The sequence below is a fragment of the Oppia nitens genome, unplaced genomic scaffold (genome assembly GCF_028296485.1).
Source record: "Oppia nitens isolate AA-2021 unplaced genomic scaffold, nextdenovo-longstitch-racon4-pilon3 scaffold18_pilon_pilon_pilon, whole genome shotgun sequence".
Taxonomy (NCBI): Eukaryota; Metazoa; Arthropoda; class Arachnida; order Sarcoptiformes; family Oppiidae; genus Oppia; species Oppia nitens.
In genome coordinates, this window is record NW_026533197.1 from 1525813 (window position 1) to 1551360 (window position 25548).

The 25548-nt window shown below is 24.1% G+C and overlaps 5 protein-coding genes across 5 annotated transcripts; 1 reads left to right on the plus strand and 4 right to left on the minus strand.

Annotated features, from left to right (window-relative positions):
- Positions 1 to 6481: 6481 nt before the first annotated feature.
- On the minus strand, positions 6482 to 8058 carry LOC128965669 (pre-mRNA-splicing factor SLU7-like). The gene is made up of 2 exons (XM_054312409.1): positions 7745 to 8058; positions 6482 to 7681 (listed from the first exon to the last, which is right to left on the minus strand). The coding sequence occupies exons 1-2, from the start codon at positions 7918 to 7920 to the stop codon at positions 6508 to 6510; spliced, it is 1350 nt and encodes a 449-aa protein (XP_054168384.1). The 5' UTR covers positions 7921 to 8058; the 3' UTR covers positions 6482 to 6507.
- A 2607-nt stretch (positions 8059 to 10665) lies between these two features.
- LOC128965882 (zinc finger protein 236-like) lies at positions 10666 to 13236 on the minus strand. The gene is made up of 5 exons (XM_054312660.1): positions 11374 to 13236; positions 11205 to 11295; positions 11055 to 11136; positions 10947 to 10993; positions 10666 to 10850 (listed from the first exon to the last, which is right to left on the minus strand). The coding sequence occupies exons 1-5, from the start codon at positions 12751 to 12753 to the stop codon at positions 10666 to 10668; spliced, it is 1785 nt and encodes a 594-aa protein (XP_054168635.1). The 5' UTR covers positions 12754 to 13236.
- A 1118-nt stretch (positions 13237 to 14354) lies between these two features.
- Positions 14355 to 15837, minus strand: LOC128965883 (uncharacterized). Its single transcript, XM_054312661.1, has 2 exons — positions 15676 to 15837; positions 14355 to 14918 (listed from the first exon to the last, which is right to left on the minus strand). Exon 2 carries the CDS (start codon positions 14916 to 14918, stop codon positions 14355 to 14357), a length of 564 nt encoding a protein of 187 aa, XP_054168636.1. The 5' UTR covers positions 15676 to 15837.
- A 1774-nt stretch (positions 15838 to 17611) lies between these two features.
- Positions 17612 to 19454, minus strand: LOC128965770 (Kv channel-interacting protein 4-like). Its single transcript, XM_054312537.1, has 8 exons — positions 19410 to 19454; positions 19114 to 19254; positions 18420 to 18489; positions 18226 to 18296; positions 18058 to 18160; positions 17865 to 17974; positions 17741 to 17803; positions 17612 to 17675 (listed from the first exon to the last, which is right to left on the minus strand). The coding sequence occupies exons 2-8, from the start codon at positions 19246 to 19248 to the stop codon at positions 17628 to 17630; spliced, it is 600 nt and encodes a 199-aa protein (XP_054168512.1). The 5' UTR covers positions 19249 to 19254; positions 19410 to 19454; the 3' UTR covers positions 17612 to 17627.
- A 1348-nt stretch (positions 19455 to 20802) lies between these two features.
- LOC128965884 (probable E3 ubiquitin-protein ligase HECTD2) lies at positions 20803 to 25337 on the plus strand. Its single transcript, XM_054312662.1, has 22 exons — positions 20803 to 21045; positions 21154 to 21214; positions 21282 to 21555; positions 21887 to 22079; positions 22146 to 22207; positions 22385 to 22430; positions 22513 to 22622; positions 22708 to 22859; positions 22956 to 23079; positions 23210 to 23262; positions 23330 to 23373; positions 23430 to 23537; positions 23618 to 23750; positions 23845 to 23933; positions 24006 to 24034; positions 24114 to 24246; positions 24321 to 24395; positions 24471 to 24558; positions 24641 to 24747; positions 24815 to 24930; positions 25005 to 25148; positions 25217 to 25337. Exons 1-22 carry the CDS (start codon positions 20803 to 20805, stop codon positions 25335 to 25337), a joined length of 2505 nt encoding a protein of 834 aa, XP_054168637.1.
- Positions 25338 to 25548: the final 211 nt, after the last annotated feature.

Sequence of the window (25548 nt, forward strand, 5' to 3'; positions counted from 1 at the left end):
TGGTAATTATTTTGTAATAAAATTAAAAAATCGTAAAACATTTTATTACTGCATAATCAATGTCAACCCAATTAATTTAGAATAGTTTATATTGAAATCATAATATAACGTTTATTTCTTAAATTCATTACTTAATTATAAAGTTTTATAAATTATATTAAATATATTTAAAATTCTTATAAAATAATTTAATTTTAAAGATAACTTACATTATAATGTTGTTGTAGATATTGTTGTATGAGTAGGATCACACATTTGTCAAGTAGTTTGCAATTAATTAATGACATCTGATAATATGTTAATTAAAAAATATGTTAATAATTAAAAAAATATGTTTATTTAAAAAAATATATTTAAAAATTACTTGTCTTTTAAGATAAAATTTAGTCTTTGGTTTGTTATTGAATTTTAAATCAAAATGATGGGCACATCTATTATTGCACTGATGTTTAATTTGTGTTTCATTGAGTCTATGGGATAGTGAGGCGAAAGACCGCTGCAAAACAATATGTTCTCTCTGTAATTGTTTATATATTTGAAAACTCATCTGAAATAAATGTTTTCAATAAATATTATATAATAACTAAATGGATGACAAACTCTCATACTATACCTTTTGATGATTGTTTTGATGATATTTATGATGTAAATCAAGTCTATCAAGAGTTGACTTTTCTGATTTAGACAATTGCATCGTTTCTGTTCTCTTATAATAAGAAACCTCTTTATTCTTATCATCAAAATATCAACAAATTATAAAATTTATAAAAATATATCTAATATCTAATATATATTTTTTATTTTATGTCACATACTATTTTTGATAGATATTTCGTGCAATTGTATGTCATTTTTTATTGAATATATTAGAATATTTTTTTTGTTAAAAACATATTTTTTAGTAATATCCTTATATTTTCTCTTTAATCACAAACTTATATCAAAGTAATTATTAAGAGTTCCGTAAAGTATTTCTTTATAATTTTATAGTAAACAATAAAACAGAAAGATTTTGTTAGTATGTATGGCTGGTAATAGTTAGCATCATTGGAATGGTAGTCCATGGATCAACCCATCGCCCTATCATAGCTATCATTGTATGCTATCTATATCTTCCCGGTTCATAACAAAACTAAGTCAAACCGGTTTGAGTGGCGATTGAAGTGCATTTCAGATACTAATGGCTATTGATGTAAGGTATGTACTATAAGATGCATTGAATGACTTTTTTTGTTAATCATAATTCAATTCATAAAATTCTGGTATAAATATATTCAAAAATAAAAATACCACTCATGCCATGCAATGTGATTCATGCAAACTTGTATTTTTGAATTAACCACTATTTTTATATACAGTCTCAGCATTTTCATCATTTATAACGAGTCAACCTATCATACAATTTGTCTTTTATGTAATGTTATTACTCAGGCATTTCTTGAGGCTAACTATCTAACAGTTCCGGCAAATATTATTTTACTAATAAACTTTTGTTATAAAATTACTTGAAATAAGTTCACTAATATTTAATATAATTATAAGCCTAACTATAAAATTAAATTAAATTTGTAGTTATTAAATATAAAAATAATCAATTATTTTAAGTGATCATCAGATGGTCTAAATAAACTATTTTCATTAAACTTAAACATGTATTAATTTTTTATAATTATATTAATTTATGCACATTTCAAATACAAATAAACTAGAGCATATTAATTATGATAATAAATGTTTTTAAAAAAATAATATTCACTATACAGTACATGTATTGTACCTTATTATAACTTATAATTTATAAATTTAGTCAAAAAATTGTTTTCAATTAGTATTATATACTTTGACAAAATTCATCATGATCATTTCATACAAGAATATATCTGAATTAAATGTCTTATTATTTTTAAAAACAATAATAATTTAAATAAAAGATATTGATATTGTATACCAATTAGTTATCAATTTTTATAATTACAAAATATTTTCAACTAAATTAATATTTCAATAATTATTAATTTTGTATAAAAACTAAAGTAATAAATTAAATTAAGAAAATACTTATTTATTATTATTTTAGTATAATATCTAGATAATTTCAATAAATAAAAATAAAAAAATACTAGCAAATATAAAACCTTACAGATGCAAAATTTTTAGCAATATTTATATTATTGGTTTAAATAAGTCACTGTTTATAATTTAAATTAATCATAAAAATCATATTTTATTGGTTTATTTAAATTAATTATACTTTCATTGTATTTATAATGTAACACCACTATAAAATTGTTACCGGTATAATTTAAAAATCGTTTTATAAAATTTAATGTAAGATACTAAATAATTATAAATAATATTTTACAATAATCTTATAATATTTATCTTAATTTTTTATTAGTAATTTTTATTTAACTAGATTAAAAAATTTGATATTTTAGATAATTATTACCAATAAGTTACTAATATTTAATTTTTTATTTTCAAATATTTTAAGAGATTCAAATTTACATACAAGTGTAAATGCACATCCAAGTTATAATATTATTACAATTGTTTGTTATTATTTAATATATGGTTAAACGGTAAATATGAATAAAATAAAATCAAAATGTTAACTTACATCGTTAATTTAATTGTTAATTATAAAGTTGAATAACATTAACAATATAACAAAACATATATTTTTAATATAATAAAATTTATCAATTAATTTAATTAAGCTCCAATGTTGCTGATTTTATGCATTGTTATTATTAGTTATTTTAATTTGAAATATTATATTAAGATCAGTGATGAGTAATTAAAACAAATATATAATTGTTGAAAAAACTATTAACAAATAAAATGTAGATAAATTTTATATTTAAATGTTGAAAACAAATTTTAATTAATTAGTCTATAGGATTCATGGTTGATATGTATGGATATAACATAAGTATATTGCACTGTACTATAAAGTTATGAAAAACTTTATTAAACATCACAAACATTTCGGTGTTTTTGCTACAAATAAACTGACATTTTAGGTATGTTTTAAATTTGAGTCTTTCAAATACTAAACTAAAACATAGACTCAATTGAATTGATTGTAGTATTACTTGTATTTCAACAAAATTTCATTTTCCACTTCATTCACCTCTTGTGTATTATGGACTGTGATGTAAATTATAAAAATTTAGTTTATTATTTTTAGTTAGTTTAGTTATAGTTTTTGTAATAACAAAATTGACATTTTATTTTCAAAACTATTTTTTTGTGTAAAATTTTAGCAAAAATAATTATTACGTATTTAACTAACTTAAGCTAAAGATAAACTAATTAATCAAATTAAATATATATATATATCACATATTTAAATTTTTATCTAAAATAATATTTATTTAATAAGATATCATATATATAATATTTATAGATATACAAATTGTATAAATATATTATATATAAATTGTATATATTAGTGGATAATTAATTAAAATATATAATGTTTGTCTTTCCAGAACATTTTAACATACGATTATTTTAAAGTAATAATAGCATTAAAACTACATTTTATACATTGTTACATATATTCAATGTATATAATGTTGATTTAATATTTAAATATTTTTTTTATTAACCATGATTAATTTTCTGAATAAATAAATTTAATATAAAATTTAGATGATAATAAATAATTTTGAAATAATATTTATATAATATAATGTCTTATAATGAAATTAGATTCCTCACTGTCAATAATGACTTGACATTACTATAATATAAAACACAATTTTAGTTAGAATAATATTAAATAGCAACACTAATATTTAAATGCAATATTGTATTAATGAATAAAAAAAAATTACTATTAAGTAAAATAATTGTTTTTACAGTTATATAGATATAACTGATTAAAATGATTGAATCACATAATTAAATCTTTTAACTTATAAAACTAAATTATAGTATGTTCACGATGTTGTTATTTATAATATTAATAATTATTACTTAAGTAATTTAAAATAATGTGATAAACACACATTAATTGTACTTCAGTTAGATTATAATCTGTAAAAAAATTAAAATAATTTTTGGGTCAAATAGTCGGATCATGATTCAATAAATAATACCATAGAGTTACAATATATTTAATATATTAGGGTTGGAAATTATAATTTTCAACATTAAACACATTTTCTATATAAAGTTTATTTTACTGATTTCTAGCAGTAAAAGACATTTTTGAAAACATAACACAAAAATAGAATTTGAATCGTAATCCAAACATCAGCAACAATAACATAATGTAAATTATAATGTTTTAAAGGTAAGTGATTGTCATGTTTGCACCCGATTAACAACAGTGTATGAATAGAATATGTGGTAAATTTATATAGTTAGCAAAATATACACATAATAATCATAGTTTGTGTGTGTTTTTGTGTGTGTGTGTGTGTGTGTGTGTGTGTGTGTGTGTGTGTCATACTGAACCGATATACAAAAGTTAAAAGCGATTTTTATGTTAAAAACCGGAACCATTGAAAAGGCTAATACAAATAATACATTATATAATACAGTATGTATAAAATTTTAAACCTTATATTTTGCCAACCCTGATAAATATATTTTAATATATACAGTACTATACGTGCTGTTACATGTACTGTATTGTAGAATATTAAATACTACACAATACCTGTATAATACACTAACTGTTTATTGAATATTACATACAATGCATACATACTTTACATACTTTAAGATTTTAAATAAATATTGTTTTATATGCCATCATATTTATTCTCCATCACTAATAATACCATTTTAGTATACTATATATAAATTTTATGTATGATATTATTGAAAAAACTGTATATAATATATGTAATATACAGTATATATACTGTATGACAGTAATGTACAGTAAATGAATGAATCAGTTATTTAATCGAAACAATAAATAAAATAATGCAAACAAAATAATCATAAAATTTAAATCAAATTATTTATTTTTGTTTGTTTGTAACCATTTAAATGTATTGTTGTTTAATAATATCTATCGTTGTTTAAATCACAAACTTATCAGATTAAAGCACATATAAGTTTATATGTAAGCTATTTTTGTATATAAATTATATATAATTGCTTTATAATAATAAATTTTATAAAATAGTGTTTTCAAATATAATATTATATAATGATAATCGACCTAATCTTTTAAATGGCGTTTATTATAATTTTTTATTTGTCATTAGTTTGTTTATAATACAACTATTATTAAAGTAATTGTCATAATAATAAATCATTGATATTATTATATTATGAAATCTATTTTGTTTTAAAAATCTATTTTGAGTGTAAATATCTTAAGTTTATATTAATTTACGAGTTATCTAGGTAATTTATAATACTCGTATACAGTAATACTAGGGTTAAGCAAGGTTTTGGATTTTAGAGGGGGGGTAGACTGGGGTAAAATTTACAAAATTCTCGAAAAATCTTGTAGATTTATATAAATTTTAAAAACATAATAACATTTACTAAAATAGTAATAATTAAAATTAAAATTTTTATAAACTTGTGAAACTTATAATGTGTTTACAGTAATAGGTATAATATTGTATTATATATACGTATAAATGTATTATAAGTCCAGCGGTTTTATCATTATTATATAATATTAGTTTTTTGAAGTCGAGTTTAATTACTAATCAATAATTAGAGGTAGGAATCGAAGCATATCTCTTAAAAACTGGGATCCGGTATCTCATATCGGGATCTCATTGACAGTTAGTTTTATATTCATTGGTGTTTGGGCTCCGGTTGTCACAAATCATAAGTCAGATTCATTGTTACCATTATTAGTCCATTGGATGACTAAGTATTGATGCAAACAGTGGTTCTCATAAATTATAAATTGTTTTAAAAGTTTAGTCGACTCTGATATCGATTACTGTTAGACCTTATATTCAATAATATATTTGGTTTTTACAAATCAAACAAATATATGAAAGGAAGTGAAGACATAAATTAATTAACAATTGATATTCTTCTCTATAGTCGACAACATATCTTACAATCAAAATATATTTTATGGGAGTTTTTTAAGTAAAAATAACTAAAATAACTCATGTCTTACATACTGTATATCATATAACTATATTTAAAACTAATTTATAATACATTTAAATTTATAAAATTGAGTTATTTTAAAATACATTTTAGCAAAAAAATATAATTATAGTATTATATAAATTATAAATTTGTATTAAAACAGTACATAAAATTTAATAAATAAGTTTAGTCATTGCAGACGTTTTATTATTTATAATTATTTTTATATACAATTTAATACATATTATATGAATTTCTTAAAAACTAAAATTATTGGTCAGTTTATACATTACATTGTATACTATACGGTAACTTCAGTGCTATCCATAACAATAATATTATACAAACAATTGAAATAAATTTGTATTTAGAGATAATTACAATGAATTGTTGATTTGTTTTTATTTTGAAAAATTAAAGAAAATGTTTAATCTTATTGTTATTTCCGGTACAATAAGAGTTCTTAATGAAGGAATGACAGCATTTGTATCCCCATTGGTTTTGGTGCCAATAGGAGCCCCAAACAGTGGTATGATTATTGGTAAAGACATCTTCTTCATAAATAGAGCTCACTTTAGCTTTGATACAGCCTTTGATTACCTGTCCCTGACGTGAATACTCCATATAAATGTCTGTTTGTCCGAACATAAGTTGTGGTTCCAGAGTCTGTAGATGTTCTTTACCGCCATATTTATCAATAATACTTTGTCTGAACTGTTCCTTAACGTTCTCTTTTTTGCTATCGATTTGTTTCTTTACTAATTCCGTTTTAGTAGGTTCTGCTTGAAGATGAATGTCGAGACCCCTGTCCACTGCCTGCCACGCAAACAACTGAGTCTTCGAGACCTCAGTTGTGTCTCCTGTAAACCGAACAAAGTTGTCGCCGGCGTATTGCAATTCATCGGCACTTTTACCAGTAGTTTTGTATGGATTCTCTCTCATAGCCCGTGTTTTCGGGTCGTAATACGCAGAGTCCAGGTCTAAATTGCGAAGATATTTAGCCGTATCTTCTCTGATACGTAAATTTCTAACAGTTATGCGCTGTTTTGAGTCGACTTTAGTTCCCGGCATATCTATATGATCGGCATATTTTTCATCTTCATCTTCATCTGAATCCGATTCTACCCCTTCTTTAGCTGTTTCTTCATTTAATAAATCTTGTTTTAGTTTCTCTTCCTTTATAACTCTTTTTGCTTCTTCAACCTTCTGGTGTTCTTCAATAACCGATTTATACATTTCGGGTTCAAAGCCATTCCAACGATCTCTTTTGCCGTCAAAACCCAAACTAAGATTTGGTAAAATGTGTTCGTCGGCAGCAAAATCTTCACCCGAATATTTGGCGCCTATTTTTCGGGGTCTTTCTAAGCAATCTTTCTTTTTGTGTGTAACGGCCCCACAGTTCTCACACGCGCCCCGTCGGTAACGGGTAGCGGTCGCACCCTTTTGTCCTCTTATAAAATGATCTGATATTTGTGCGATTTCTTTCACTTTTTCTTCTGGTTGTCGTTGATGCTTAAGAGTGGGTCCATCGGCTTCAAAATACCACGGCGTCGATGATATGTATTGTGGTATATGAGGGTTGATATCTCTGTTTATCAATTGTCAAGTTTTAGTTAATAATAAAACATAAAAGTTATCTTTTAAGTCATACTTTCCCTCTTCATCTACGAGTGCCGGAGCTGTTCCCGCTTTCCTCGCTTCTTCCAATTCCTTTGCTTTTCGCCATTCGTCTCGTGTTTTCTTTTTGGGTTCCACTTCATTCACCTCTTCTTCTTGGAAATCCTTTCTCTTGATTATAGCAGACACTGCAGGAGTCGATTGATTCATATCTGATAATCACTTAATCATAACAAGTGTTGTAAACAATCATTAAATGTCTAAACTCTGTAATCACTGATCACTCAATTCATTCATAACGTGTTTATTATGTTTTATTCATTTCAATGCTACCAATAGATGGCATTGAATGTCATATTACAGTCTATTACTATCTATTTATACTACAGTTAGGGTTAGATTGAGATTTCCAGGGATGGAAGTTCCCAAATAAAATCCCTCCAATTTTCCCGGAAAATATGGAAAATATATTATATTCCCTCTCCTGATTGTTAGAAAGGGAAAATATAATTTGTCATACATTAAAAAGTACCTAATCTCAATGACTATGTGTTTCAATTGGGACCAGTAAATATGTTAGTAATAACCAGGGTTTTAAAAATGGCAGGCATAAACAATAGATGCCAATTTTGCCAAATGCCTGTCCTGTCTTTGCCATGCCCTGGGCATCTATTTTCAGGTGGTGACACCTATTATTTTAATTTTATATTATTAATTAATTTATAAAACATCGATTTATCGATATATTTGTTTGTATTTTTGTTTTGTGTACCTTTAATTAAAAGGTAATATCTTTAGAAATAAGTTTATTAATTATAAATTTAATTAACACGCTAAAAACACTAAATTACATTATTTTTATAAATACAGTTGCTTTTTAGCAATTTAATTTGGCAGGCAAATAATATAGATGCCCAAAATGCCAGGAATTTATGGCATCTATTTGGGCATTGCTAAGGCAGGCATTTATTTCCTTAAAACCCTGGTAATAACTCAATCAAAATATGATTCAAATAATATTAAACATTTAGTAAAAACATTAAATACATTTTGTAGACATTTACTATACAAACATGTTTTTAATAAAACATTATGTAATATGAGTTAGGGTACGATAGGTAATACCACAAGGAAATGTCTTCCCAGGGAACAGGGAATATAAGGAACTTATAGAAAATAAGACGAGGGAGGGAATCTAATCTAACCCTAACTACAGTACTGTACTAAAACTGTTTCATTACCAGGGTTTTAAGGAAATAAATGCCTGCCCTGGCAATGCCTGCCCTGGCAATGCCCAAATAGATGCCATAAATGCTGGTATTTTAATCATCTATTTTATTTGTCTGTCAATTTAATGCTAAAAAGAAACTGTATTTATAAAAATAATTGTTTCACGTGTTTTGAGCTAACTATTAATACACATTTTATTAGTGGAGATCTAATATTAGTTAATTTATAAATTTAATATAATTGACTGCGAAAATCAAAAACCACTTATAAACTCATGTCTTATCAAAAATACTACTAATCCTTAAACAACTGAAAAACTTTTTAATCCAATCACTTGATTACATGTTTTTGACTTTTGACAGTACAGTACAGTACAGACAATCATTTTGCCGGACACTAGAAATCACATTTAATGTCCGATTCTCCGGTCAGTTATGCCAGACCTGGCAATTGTATTATACTTTTAGTGTATTACACTATTAATTTACTACCTGTACTATACAAGTATATGTAATAATATTTAAAAACTTAAAATATTAATTCATAATTATAAAATATCACTGATATATACAGTCAAATAAAACAGATTTAAATTATAAGTAAAATTTAAATATTCATTAATTTAATAAAGAGTTGAATAAAACTTAACAAAAAGATAAATACTTCAATAAATCTAAAGATTGTTATTCAAACAAGTGATACAATTGTGTGTTATTAACAGGGTTTTAAAAATGGCAGTCATAAACAATTTATATTAATTATATTTATAAAATATAATTTATTTACAATATTATAATTATTTACATTAAGTAATTTTTTCTACATTTTAAAATATAGAATATAAGTTATATTAATAATAAAATATTTCTTATTTTCCTTAATGTTTTAATCAAACGTTTTGTTAATAAATAATTTTCATTTTAATTGTACTGATTTTGTTTCATTTGTTAAAATAAATTACTATATAATTTAAATGCGTTAAATCTCTACAAAAATATAATTTTCTTTAAAAAAAATTTAATTTATTTTTATATTTATTAAAATAAAACTTATTTTTAAAAATTATCCAGTATTTGTCCCGGATTTCTTTGGTTAAATTTATACTAAATTAAGTATTTGTTAGAAAAAAACATTTAACATCTCTAACTATTTCTATTATTTCTATAATAGTATTAAAATGACAGTAAATTTACAATAACTCAAATGGTCTATCAATAAACATAACTATTAATAGATATGAATAATAATTACATTATTGCCAATACTAACCAATACTATAAATATTATAATCTATAAAATAATCAAGATAACATATTTAGAAATAAATTAATATAATAATCAGTGTTTAACTTAAATTTATTATTTTATTAATAATAGTCAAAGTTATTATAATTTATACAACAATTATTACAGATAGCATTTATGTATGCATCTCATTGTAAAACTTAATCAAATAAATAATATAATAATTATTTTAATAAACATTTAATGAAACATTTATTTTTATAGATAATTCTAACAGTCATTTATTAATTAATAATAAACTTATTAAATATGTAATAATTATTAATAGTTAGACAATAATTAAAATAATAATTGAGAAACAAATGATTATTATTTCTAATATATGATTAATGAATAATCATAATAAAGATGAACTATAGATCAATATATGAATGTATTATTTAATTTGACAATTATTGCATTGACACTATTAGATGACTATTAGATGGTTTGATTGTTTGAGTCATTGGCCTCATTGGCCTCATTGGCCTCATCGAGCAGATCCCTGTGCGAGGAGTTCATGTGTCGCAACAATGTCTCCTCTTTTGCAAACTTTTTGTGACAATGAGAACACAGAATTGGCTTAAGTTGTAAATGAATTGAACGCAAGTGACGGTTGAGATCACCTAAAAGTCAACAAAATATGTCAAATTTGGTGCACTGTTTGTATAATACGGTATAATAAATAAACCTTTACTTTATATAATATACAATTAAAATACCTCTTTGGCAAAACCCTTTGGAACAATGAGGACACGAAAAGATTTTTCTGTAAATTAATTAATAAATCGATAAAGTTTTCAACAATTAATATATTGATAACTGAATACTCTTTATTGTGGAAGCGTTGATGAGTTACTAAGTCGCTGTGTCTGATGTAACCCTTTCCACATTGTGAGCATCGGTGCGGTTCTGGTAATTCATATATTTATATTAATTATCAATACATTAGATTAGAAAGAAAGATATAATGTAAGTACCAGTTCCTCGATGAATATGGAGATGACGGGCCAAATCACAGCGCTGTATGAAAGATTTGCTGCATATATCGCACCGGAATCGTTGGTCTTCCTATTTATTGACATTTAATTTGATAATAAAATAAATTATAATAAAATATGAATTAAGAAATTATATGTAAAATGAAACCTTTGAAGGATAGGAATGTATTTTCTTATGTCTCGTATAATTGCCTAATCGAGTGAACGTTGAATTACATAATTCACATTTGAATGGTCTGATTGACTCATTAGATGAGACCACTTCTGCCAATACTACCGAAGTACTGACCGCCATATCATTTGAGCCTTCTTTATGATGAATTACATCATTGGTTTCCTGTTTGGTATTCAATGGTAAGACAAGAGAAGTGCCGTCTTCACGGATCACTTGAAGTGCAATTTGTCTGGAGGTTAGAGAAGATGGTAGAGCAGCGGCCAAATTGGCCAATAAAATGGAATCTTTAGCTAACATTCCGGTTGGCAAGACTTTAATGTCAAGTGTTGTCAATGGAAGTGATTGAGAAGTGGTAACATTACTAACTTCTGGTTGTGATGAGATCATAGTGAATGTTCCTTCTGTTTGTGTTTGACAACTGGTTGTGTTGGAAGTGCTTTCCAATGGATTTAAAACTGTTAAAATTGGTTTAATATCGATTGTCTCGATGTTTGGCTTTATATCATCGCATAGAAGACTATCTTCTATATTGTTTTTGTCTTTATTATTCGTACTCAACATATCCTTATGAAGTGAAGTGGGAGTATTGCGAGCACTTTCCACCTCAATAGGAGTGACCACTTCTCTTAAAGTTGATGACTGATCGGTTCCAAACGTATTTGCAAACAACTCATCAGTAGTTATATCTTCAGGACTTTCAGAAAGTCGAGAATTTCTTCCGTTACAAGAAGTTTCGTCATCACAAATAAGATGTGAATCTTTGTGTGCCTCCAGAAGTAGTGGTGATTCGCAATATCGATCTAAACAAATGGCATAATTGCTCTCAATATTATTGCGACGAATTATCTCAAGACTACTGGTCGATAGGTTCACATCTTTCCTTACGGCAGAGTTCCTGTGAGAGATACCATCCTCTGAAAGAGTCAAGAAATCAGTCGGACTAATGAGTAATCTTTGATTTGTTATCGATTGACTTGTCTTTAATGTGTTACTACTATCACATTCATTGTGACAATTGGTGTCTAACGGTAGTGATATCAAACACTTGCGATCTCCTTCTGTGATCTCCATTTTGGTGACACTATTGTTGATATCGTGATCTATTTGTTTATCACAAGAGATAATTGACTGATCATTATTTAAAGAGACGATATAATGAACGCTAAGTTTTGGGATACAATTGATGTTAGTATCGATTTGTGAATATTGAGAGCTATTGAGTGAAGACATTTGCTTATTGAAGGTATGGTTGGGCACAATCAACACCGGAGTCGTCTTAACTGATTTCATACATGTATTCACTAATTGTTCGTTTGACTCATTTATAACTGTTTTCCCAATCTTTTCGTCCATTTCTTACAAATTATATCACTATTTTATTATTACAAACTATGATTGCAATAATATATTCATAATATAATGAAATAAAAGATTAAAAATTAGTGATAATATTGACCGAAATATGTAGACAAAGCACCTAAAAAGTCAGCCATCAGTGAGTTATGAGATGAGAACTAATCAAATGTGATGAAGGGATGCATAGGATGTATAGATATATGGGATGCTGTGTTTGCCAAACAACCAAACAGAGCACACTTTAGTGTCATATATACAGATTTGACACCAAAGCAAACATAACGGCGCTAATTATTCAATCATTTCAATGACATCTTCTAACTGTAATAACTGAAAACTTGGTCTCAAAAGAGCAACCGTTAGTTGCAATCATCACTTCCCAGATCATTGTCTGTCCATTTCATAGCATAACTGCTATAAAAACTGCTGTAAAACTCCATTTATTTCTATATAATGTATAGCATTGTATAACTTAATCGCCACTACATTATGGTTACGATCGATACGAGAGTCACTTTAAATAATCAATACAACCAACCGATCAATAAGTTGGCGGTGACTGCAATGCGACGCTTACATACATACATACATACCATAGCATATACGGTACTGTATTACATAACATCCACAGATTACTATCTCCATTATAACTATGCTTTAAGTGTGGCCTACATCTCATAAATGAGATGGACTTCCCCTGATTGCAGATTTCAATAATAAACATCAGCTGCTTGTGTCAAATATATGAATGTAGTATTAAATAATCAAATTAAACAAATGTTATATTTTTACATCATTTTAATCATACTGTAAATAATAATACTGTAATGAATTAAACACAAATAGAAATTTTAATTGATTGTATTTAAAATCCAAATAATTTTTTATATAGTCTATGGACCACAACATATATATATATAATATTGATATTATATATAATTTTAATTATATAATTGACCTTGTTGAATTAAAACAATTTATATAAATAATTATATATTTGTTTTTTAATACTATAATATACATGACAACAACTCTGTAGACATAATTTTTATAATATTGTAAACTAATTTAGTAATTCAATAATAAACTACAAAAATCCATAATCAAACCATAACTTAATATTTTTACTAAAATATACAAAATAACACATGTCATAGTATAGTTAATTCACCTAGCAATATTTGAACATGAAATTTTTTCTAAAATTAATATAATTCTGTATGAATTAGCATGGACAATTGTCAGATAAAAAATGTTACTTTTATAAATAAAACTAAACAACTCATATATTCATTCATTATATAGGATTTATATTATTTATACAAGTTACCAAGAGCATTTAATTAGGTTACCTAAAAGTTATTTATAAATATCCATAGAGTATATTATAAAATTTATGAATTCTAATAATCATTTAAATATTTATATATTATTCATAAAAATTTTAATTTACTTTATCAATAGTTAAGACATATTGTCTTCATTGTATACAAATAATAAATTATAAAATATTATATAAAAATAAAATAGATATTAACATAGATTAACAATCATTTTAAATAAATAAAAACAATTAATTTAATAAAATTGTCATTCATTTAATTAAGCCTACGTTGAGAGTCGTTTTCTTTATCAGTCAAACGGGTTTCAGACAGTTGTGTCAAATAATTTGATGATTTGTTATAATAGTTATTATTTTTGATACTTTTTATTAAACAATAGTCGTGTTCATGAAGTAGATATGAAAACAATGGATCAAATTGTCGATCATTTATGTTAAGTAATGAACGCTTTGATGACTTTTTTGGTTTAGCCAACAATGAAATGCCTTTACTTTTTGGTGATAACAAAGAAGTGCCTCTTGTTTTAGATTTTTTAACTTTGGGTGATATTATTACAACACTATTGCCATCACTACTAACACTAACATCCGATTTAATACACATATTATTACTTTTATAATTATTATTCATTTTATTAAAAGCTAAATAGTTTTTATGGTTCATATGGTTGTCATCAAAAAACTCAATCAAACTATCGATATGATTGTGATTGGCATCTAAACCAAACTCAAAGTCATCCAAAAATTGTGATTGAAGTGTAAAGATATCACCCAAACAGGTCTCGTCTATAAGTGTGGCCGAAAAGTCTTCAGTAGTCATCTAAATGTGATATTTAAATATAATTAGTGTATTTGTGTCACAAAAGGCTAGATCTCTAATCACATCTCTATGAATGAGAGTAAAACTCTTTTGATTTTCATTTAGCAGTCATTTGATGTCATGCTATCATCAGGTGATGGCATAACTCGTGATAACCGCAAAAAACTTATTATATAATTAATCACTAGTTTTTCACATATTATTAAATTCATTTAATTAATAAATAAATTAGTTTAATGTCATTATAATTAAATACTGTGTTATATTTGTTTTTTTTCTAATCAAGAAAACAATTTATTAATCGACATAATAAACAACATTATAACCATTTTATCATTACTTTAATACATGTCTAAAACAAGTCATTAACCATATTATTGAAAATTTAAAATAAATCTCATTTATTAAATTTCATATATTAATATACAAACAATAGTATAATAATAGAGTATATAAATTACAGTTATAAATGTAATGATGTGTTCAAATGGTATCTCCACGTGGACTATACACACACACACACACACACACACACACACACACACACACACACACACACACACACACACACACACACACACACACACACACACACACACACACACACACACACACACACACACACACACACACACACACACACACACACACACACACACACACACACACACATACACACACACACATACACACACACATTGCAACTTCAATACTAATGATATAATGTATTCAAATTCAACAAAACAATATAACTTACCTTTTAATACAATATAATAAACAATTCACTGAATATGACATAATAATTAATACGATTATATTTAAACAACAATTTAAACTAATTACTAATTAATGGCTTAAGTAATGAAAAAAGACAAAATGTTGATAAATGTGATTCAAATGTTACATAACTTATGTTAAAGTATTTATTTAGTAAAGCATTGCTATTATACCGGTATTTGTGTCCATTATATTGTATTATTAGTAGAAAACAACAGTACATTACGACATCTACAGTATATTATAAAAATAATTACAAAACATTTCAATAGTCAATCACATTCAGAGAGTCTTAAACAGCGGCGACGATAGCGGCGATTCTTTTAATTTCAATTATATGGTCAACAATACGTTGGATTTAAAAGTGACCATGGACAATGTTGTTGATAATTTTAAACTGAATAAATTGTGATTGGTCATTTTTCAATTAATTGCATCATTGGGCAGATAATTGCAGTCGACTATCATTTTTACAATTTTTTTAACAGTCGACTGTATATTATATGGCCAATCATACAATTAATTGTAAAATGACCAATTACAATCTTAATCAGTTTGAAATTATCTACAACATTGCCCTTGGTCACTTTTAAATCTAACATATTGTTGATCAGATAATTGAAATTAATAGCATCTCCGCTGTAATTCTCTTTAAGACTCTCTCTCTCTCTCTCTCTCTCTCTCTCTCTCTCTCTCTCTCTCTCTCTCTCTTAAATCACATTTCAATATAATTTATATAAAGAACATAATAAAAATCAAATAATAAATATTAAAAAATATAAATTAGATTTTACTAAAAATTTTTCATACAGTTTTCGGTAAATTTTTAATTTAGAGTAAGCTATTACTAATATATACTGTAAATAATAAATAATTGAAAACTTTTTAATAATTTAACCAAATTTAACTAAATATGAATTACAAAATGTATTGTACTGTATATACCATATTCTCTGCATAACAATCTATATCTCTGACTGTTGTGATTGTGATTACATTTGATATCAATAACCCTTAAATAATATAAATAAATGTATTATTTATTAAGATATCATAAATATGCAAATATGAAAACACAATTTTATTTAAAATTAAAACCTAAATTAACAGTATTTTGACCAACATTTACATTTCAATTTCTAATAATACAAGTATTGTAACAAAACTTACATCAATATATAATAATTACAATAAATAGTTTATTATTAGAAAAAATAGTTAAAATTTGATTGTATTTTGTTTTTTAAACAACTTAATATATTCTTAGTATAATATGAATAATACTAAATATATTAAATTACAATAATAAAACAATAATTAAAATTGGACTTTAAATAATAATAAAAAATTATTTAACAAATTTGACAAAAATATGAACTGTTTTATAGTAAATCTTATCAATATATTAGTATTTTATTATAGACGGACATTAAATTAATAGTTTGAAACTAATTTGTGTTAATTTGAATACCACTGTAATTGACCGATATATTTATATTAATTAATTTTATGCAATTTATAAATATATTTGATGATTTAAAAACAAATAAAATTTTGCATTTGTATTTTTTTTTAAATTTTAGATACTTAAAATACAAATTAAAAGTTAGATTCATATTTCCATTAAATCCAAATATTTGTGTTTAATAATTTTGGCTAATTTATCTAAATGCTAATTCGTGTAATAATAATAATAAATGTATTATACAATAATCATAAAATGTTCAACATAATAAATACGATTAATAAATAAATATAACAATATTAAAATATATTTTTTGTTTGTTATATACTATTAATATGTGCTAACATTGGCTCGATATTAGTGTAATAGTAATCTATAATTTTTATAATTGTAAAATATTGATACTGTAAATCATATTGTATTTTGTATAATACAATATAGTTTATCATTAAGCGTTTGTTAACTATTTATATGACAGTGTCGAGGATTGCAAGAGATCTTGCAATTGCTTCATCCTTTAAATTCAATTAAAAAAAAATATTGTTAACTAAAAAAATACTAATAAAATATAATGTATTACTTGAGCGCAAATAGCCATGAATTCCTCAAAAGTAACGACACCATCTCTATTAGCGTCTAATTTCTAAATATCACAATATTATGAAAATTAATGTTAAATTAATTTGAATAACACTTTAGTAAACCTGAAAAGTACGGTCACAGTGATCACTAAGTGTCCGCTCATCAATCAATGGATATGTGCGACGACCTATCAGTGCATATATTGCACATAATATTTCACTCAATTCTTTTCCTTTTTATAAAAGCATTTGAATAAAAATAAAAAATATTTAATATATTAAACATTATTTAAATTATAAAAATGTGAGGCATCACTGGTAATATATCCATCATTGTTGATGTCATATAGACGGAAAGCCCATTTTAGTTTTTCATCAGCTGATCCATGGCAAAGTAGGGACAACCATTGCAGGAAATCCTTAATTATACAATAATTCAATTTAAGTTATAAACATTTATTTAATATATAAAATTTGTCATTACTTTAAAACTAATCGCTTCATTGCGATTCTGATTAAACGTTTTAAACACATAATGAGCGTATTGATTAACATCTATAACATTGCAAATAAATTAGTTTTTTTAATTCACTTAATAAATGATTTATAATAAAATATTAAATATATTAATAATAAAATAAATTATTAAATAAATGAGAAATATATATAGATTTATACTTCCGTAAGGAAAGAATCTCATAAATATGTCTCTGAAAGTTTCCTCCTGTAATAAACCACTCGGACAGTCCTTAATATAGATAACATTAACAATTATAGACATACTGTATACACAATGGATATCAATATTTTTACTGTAGACTGCAATTACTTTTTATTACATATATTTTTTTATCTGATAATAAACTCATTTTAAAAAATTTATTCAAGATTTACAATATTCAATATTTCTTATGAAAACATTCTTACAATATTAATTAAAATAGTTTTTTAAAAATTCAATATTAAAAATATATATTAAACAGTAGTAAAATATATAAGCATTCATTTTGTTGACCTACAGAACTTAATTATATATTAAATTAAATAATAAATAAATAACTTGTTTAAATGTAATTTTGTTTATATATTCTAGCATATAATGTAAATATATCTAATAATAAATGTTCATTTATAGAAACAATTTTACTAAATATTTATATAATACTGTAGCTTTGATTTCATATTTGAGTGCTATTGATATTATTTTTCACATTTGATTTAATTCTTTCAAAATATTAAATTTTAATATAACTACAGTATTTATAACATATAATATACTTCACTATAGATATTGCAATATTTTAGTCAAATAATGACAGCTAACTAAGTTAATGAATAAAAGATGATCACAAATATAAACAAAATGTGATACCTGTTTGAATGTCCGGTACATCACTTGGATCTGTCTTTTAGAAAATTTGGTGCATTTTTGTAGTTCTCCTAAGCTTTCTTTCGGTGGACCGGCTATTCTGAAGGAGCACTTCCTCGACTCAATCTTCTCGTCCATTGTTTACTACTTAAACCAAATCAAGTGCACACAAAACAATTAATAATTTTATAGTTAGATTGTATAAGATTTTATGTGTAAAATTGTTTTTATTTTGATTAAACGTATATTAAGACTAATTTCTTGTCGTAACCTAATAAATGGTGTGAAAGCATACAAACCTCATCTTATATCGATCTCAATGTCTGATTATGTCTGACTTTGCGCACAATTATTATATTTGAATTGTTATCTAATTTATACACTTTATATCTATAATATCATCAAATATTATTGTATTTATGTCTTATATTGTTGTACTAAATGTCATTATAAAATTATTTTATAAAATACATATACACTTGTATGTACTTAAACATATACAGTATATTTATTTTAAATACAGTATATGCATGCGATAATATTGATATTTTAAATTAATTTATTATATTAATAATCACAAATAAAAATTAATAGTATTTTTGTAATAAACATTATTCTATTGATTCATATTCTATGATAATGATTATTCAACACTTGAATTTATAAAATTACATTAAAATTATTAGTAAAATTAGTATATACATATACTTAATGTAATCTGGGTAATTGTAGGATTGACTAATTAGTATTATAGAATATGAATAAATAGAGTAGTTTAATATTAATCAATTTATTACTTATATATATGATAATATGTTTTAATAATGTAATAATGTCTTAAGTAAATAAATATTATTAGTTTTAAGAAAACAAAATTTATTATTTAATTCAAATATTAATTTTAGAAATAAGTTGTATAATTTTATTGATAAAATAGTAGATTTAATTATTATAACAAAAGTAAAGAATTAGTCAAATGTGTTTAATTATTTGTAATTATTTTAAATTAAAATATTGTTAAATTATTATTAATTAATTATTATTAGAGAATAATCTATATATTATAAATTATATTACTAATATGTATTAATATTTTATAATTATATATAAGAATATATTTCAATTCATAATTATAACAGAATAGTATGCAATGTATTTGTAATCATAAGATTTACTGTATATCATTATAAGATTCAATGAGATGAAAATATAAGGCTAAATATTAAAGATAATAAAATATTTTAATTTTTAATGAATAAAATTATTTGAAAAATTTATAGAAAATTAATAATACTTTAATATATTTAATTAAAGATAAAATTTATTAAATTTAAAAGCACTCATATTATTACTGGTTATAATTTTTAATTTATTATTAATAACCATTATGTAAATCATAAAAAATCAATATATAAAAATCTATTTTTATAATGTTTTGCAGATTAAATAAATAAAATATGCTTAATATTATATATTGAATAAAATAACACTAAATAATATATACAAGTATAATATAACTAAATCAATGCAATAAACACTATATTACTAAAAGCATTTGTTTTGTTAGCAAAATTGGTTGCTATGAATTTGGAGTATTGGGTAGACATAAATTTAAAGATATAGATATATATATATATATATATATATATATATATAATATCTACAAATATCCACAGAATATACTGTATATCAATGGATTCAACATTTAATTTTGACCAAACATACAATGAATTCAATGTCACTAATCTTTCAACTATTCAACACTTGACCTGTCCTTCATGTCATATAACTCTAACTAATTCAAGACACCGGTCTATGTGTCCATTTTGTGGCAGTTTTTATAATCCAAACGTTGAATTAGATATTGGATTGAGAAGTGATTCGAGAATTCTTCGTCCAAATTCACACCAAAATATTCTTCATTTACCACCAATTGTATGATTAAGTTTTGTTAAATTTATATATTATTTTTTTAATTTTAGTGATTTTATTTTAATTAACTTAAATTTTGTGGTTATTTATTTCTCTTATTTTTTTAATTAGGATTCTCGGCAACATTTACTAAGGGTTACCGGATTTGGTCCATTAATTACAGATGGTTTGGGTATTAATATATTTTTATAATTAAATTTTTAACACTTATTTTAAATTATAATTTATTACAAACATAGGTGTAATTCATACTTATATAACTGGTCTTTTATTTCCGCCTCATATTGATGATGAGTCGTCCAATTTATTGATATCATTGCCTCCAATAAATAATTCACATTCAGATTTAGCAATTAATGATAATATAAATGATAATCAATTTATGACAAATTCCTCTAAAACACAAAAACTTTTGAACCAATCTTTAGAAAGTTCGCAATTTTCTTATAGTAATAAATATTTGTCGACACCTTTTCATTATCCGAAACGGGATTTCACATTAAATGATTTCAAGTAATTTAACGCATTTATCTCTATTAATATACAGTATTAGTTAATGATTAAATGATAATTTTTAATAATAAAGTTGTCTAATATTATGTTTTTTAAAATTAAACTTTATAATACTTAAATCTTATATAGACATATTCATAGACTAAATAATCAGCTATAATTTGATGGAAGTATAATTTTGATAAAAATTTGTTATGCAATTAATGTTAATCCTCATAATTGCATCATTTCTTTAATCAAATTAAAATCATTTTGTCTATGAATAAGATTAATAATAAATATTTTTCATTTCTGTCTAATAATGATAATGTACTTTATATTATATTATTAGAAATCTATTGACAATATCGTGTGAAAGTGCAGATTACACACAATTACATGATTTTTATGAACAAACGTTTAGTTCAAATATTGAATTAAATGCATTATTTAAAGTGAATGCCAATCAAAGTGATGCAAAATCACATGATCCAGAAATTAATATCATATTTTTATATACAGTTTATGATGAACTAAATAATCTGGTTTGTCATCTAATTATTTTATAATAATTATTACTATTTATTTAATAAAATATTTATATCATTTAGCCTTCATTTATAAGTAAAACAGTTTTGAAAGGAGTAATTGCATCGCTTTCATCAACCGAACCGTTAGTTTTAGCAATTAATGAATTTACAAAAAAATACATTAGATTTTTTTGCTAAATAATATTCTGGAAAATTAATATTATATTAATAACCGTTATTATTTAGTGAAAATGCTATTATATTCAAATAATTGTAATTTAAATATGATTTTAACAAATATATCATATTTATAAAATTAGATTGAAATCTAAAGATGAAATTCGTGCAATATTTATGTTATTGCAGGTCAGTTAATATTAAATTTAATACTGTATTTATTTATTGTATTATAATTAACTAATTTTAAAATATATATTTATACATAAAGAATCCCATATTTAGTAATCAATCTTCATATAATGTTTTCGCACATTTACTTAAACGTGTGGTTAATCTGAACAGTGGTGATCATCAGTTATTAATTAATTGGTTTTCAAAGTAATCCATCGATTTTTTATTATTTAGCTAACAATATAAGAGTATAATTAATATATACTATTTAATAAATACTTAAATATTATAGATTACAAAGTGACAAATTGAAAGCTTTAGTCAAAAATGTGTTGCAATTCATAACAATTCGTGAGTTTCCACCAAATAATGGCCACAAATTGCCGACAATTAATAAAAGCAAATTTTGGATACCCTGTGCAACCCGTGTATTAGCACTTCTCAGTTAGTATTTTTCATTATTTTACGGTATTTTATAATAATTTTGCAGATATTATATAATTTAAACAAATAAATACATTAAATATATACAATTGACAGATGCGGCTAATAATAAGATGAATCCCAATGTTGTAAATTATACTGAATTTTATAACTATGCTTTGGATCACATAAATCTTATGTCTGAATATTATCGCTGGCAAAACCCATCAAAAGTCAATCGGTATTATATAAAATTATTATCAATTGAATATCATATAATATTAAGTTATATTTACATTAAGTAGTTTGGATATTAAGCTTTTATTTATATATGTATATACTGTAGTTAATAAATAATAAATGTGTTATAGATTTTCCTATTGTCAATATCCATTTATCTTAAGCATTGTGGCCAAGAAAACAAGTTTGTCTATTGATAATAATTTTTATTTATTCATAACTCATTTATTTAATTATTAAATTGAAAACAGTTTTGCAAAGAGACTCTGAACAACAAATGATATTAAATGCTCGGGTAATATAATTATGTGATTCACAATAAATTATTTAATTTATTTATATAAATAATAGCAAAGTTTATTAAATCGAGCCATTCATCAGCAAATGGCAGACATTGATGTCTTTTTTCTTAATCTAAACATTCGCCGATCAAATCTTGTAATCGATTCATTAAATGAAGTAAATATCTGACAATACTTTGATTAATACTCAATTAGATGTTAACTGAATATGAATATTACATTAAACTTATTGAATAGATCGCTAAAAAGCAAAGTGATCTTAAAAAGAAACTAAAAGTGACATTCATTGGTGAACCGGGACTTGATATGGGAGGACTCACTAAGGAATGGTTTTTATTGTTAATTAAACAAATATTTCATCAGGATTATGGTCTCATTGTTTATAATTACTTATAATTATATTTCATTAATTTATAAACTAATATTAGTTTTAGTAATAATGCTATTTTATTTCTCAAACTTAGGTATGTTTGTCTATCACAAAAAATCCCGGTGTTATTGGTTTAGTACTGTTCAAAATGGAAATCTTAGAGAATATAATTTAATAGGAGTTGTATGTATTTTATGAATTTTACAAAAAAATATTGATCTTATAAGTAATTTTTAATTATTTTATTTAATAAAGTTAATGGGTTTAGCAGTCTATAATTCAATGTAAGATTATAATAATAAAACTATAATTTTATAATTATGTTTATTTGAAAATACAATATAATGTAATAATATTTTATAGAATACTTGATCTTCATTTTCCAACACTTTGTTTCAAAAAGTTATTGAGTCCACCGGTAGTACCACTGGATATAGACAGGTCTCCGGTAGGCATGTGTAACGTAACTATGGATGACTTCACTCAAGTTATACCCGTCAGTCTAATTACAATAATATATTAATAATTAATTTATAGTAATTTATAAAATTATGTTTATGTTTACAATAGGACGTAGCAATTGGTCTCAAAGAGTTATTGGCTTATGAAGGAAATGTTGAAGAAGACTTTTGTATGAATTTTCAAGTAATTTATTATTTTCTAATTTTACACTATTTTTTAAGTTATTATAAATTTTAAAAGTTATTAATAAATTTGAAGGTTTCAGTTGAGGAATTTGGTGAAGTGAGGACACATATACTTAAGCCCAATGGACACAACATTATAGTTAATAATGATAATAGATTTGGTTCGTCTATTTAGTAGTTCATGTATTAAACAATTATTGTTTCAATTAACTTATAAAATCTTTTATTGGTGTAAATTAACAGAATTCGTTAAGTTATATATGGATTTAATACTAAATAAGGCTATATTTCAAGCGTTTAAAGCTTTTTATTTAGGATTTCACAGCGTTTGTGCTTCAAATGCGTTAATTGTAATAATTTTTATATAACAATTTAAAACTATTAATAATAATAAATTTATAAAAATATCTGAAACAGATGTTAAGACCAGAAGAAGTGGAAGTGTTAGTCTGTGGCTGTCCTACCATTGATATGGAAGAGTTAAGAAAAGCTACCGTTTATGAAGGATATCTTGAAAATGAACCAATCATTAGGTTTACATAAATACAACAAATAATCACTAACTCAAGTCAAACATCAATTAATATAATCAATATAATTATAACAGATATTTTTGGGACACCGTTAAGTCATTTTCCATAGACATGCAAAAAGACTTTTTACGATTTGTCACTGGAAGTGATAGAGTGCCCATCAATGGCATGAGTGACATGAACTTCAAAATATCTGCACTTAATAGCAATACTGATATGTAAATCATTTTATTAAATTTTACTAAAATAAGTTAAAATTAAATTATTTGTTTTGGTTTACAATAAGGTTACCCATATCTCACACATGTTTTAACCAATTAGTATTACCCCGATATTCAACACAAGAGTTATTGAGAGAGAAGTTAATTGTTGCCATCAATAATGCTGAAGGATTTGGTCTCGAGTGATGTTACCATCAATTATATGAAATAAATACATTATTATCTAAATTTATTTCATCAAATCATATGGTTTACATAAAACAATATAAATTATATTATCTAAAATTAATTTACTTTATTCAAAATACTTGACTATTCAATTTGAATACTTAATTTAAATTAATTCAATTAGATTTAGTTTAAAGTGTTTTATATAAAAATATGTATAAATAAAATT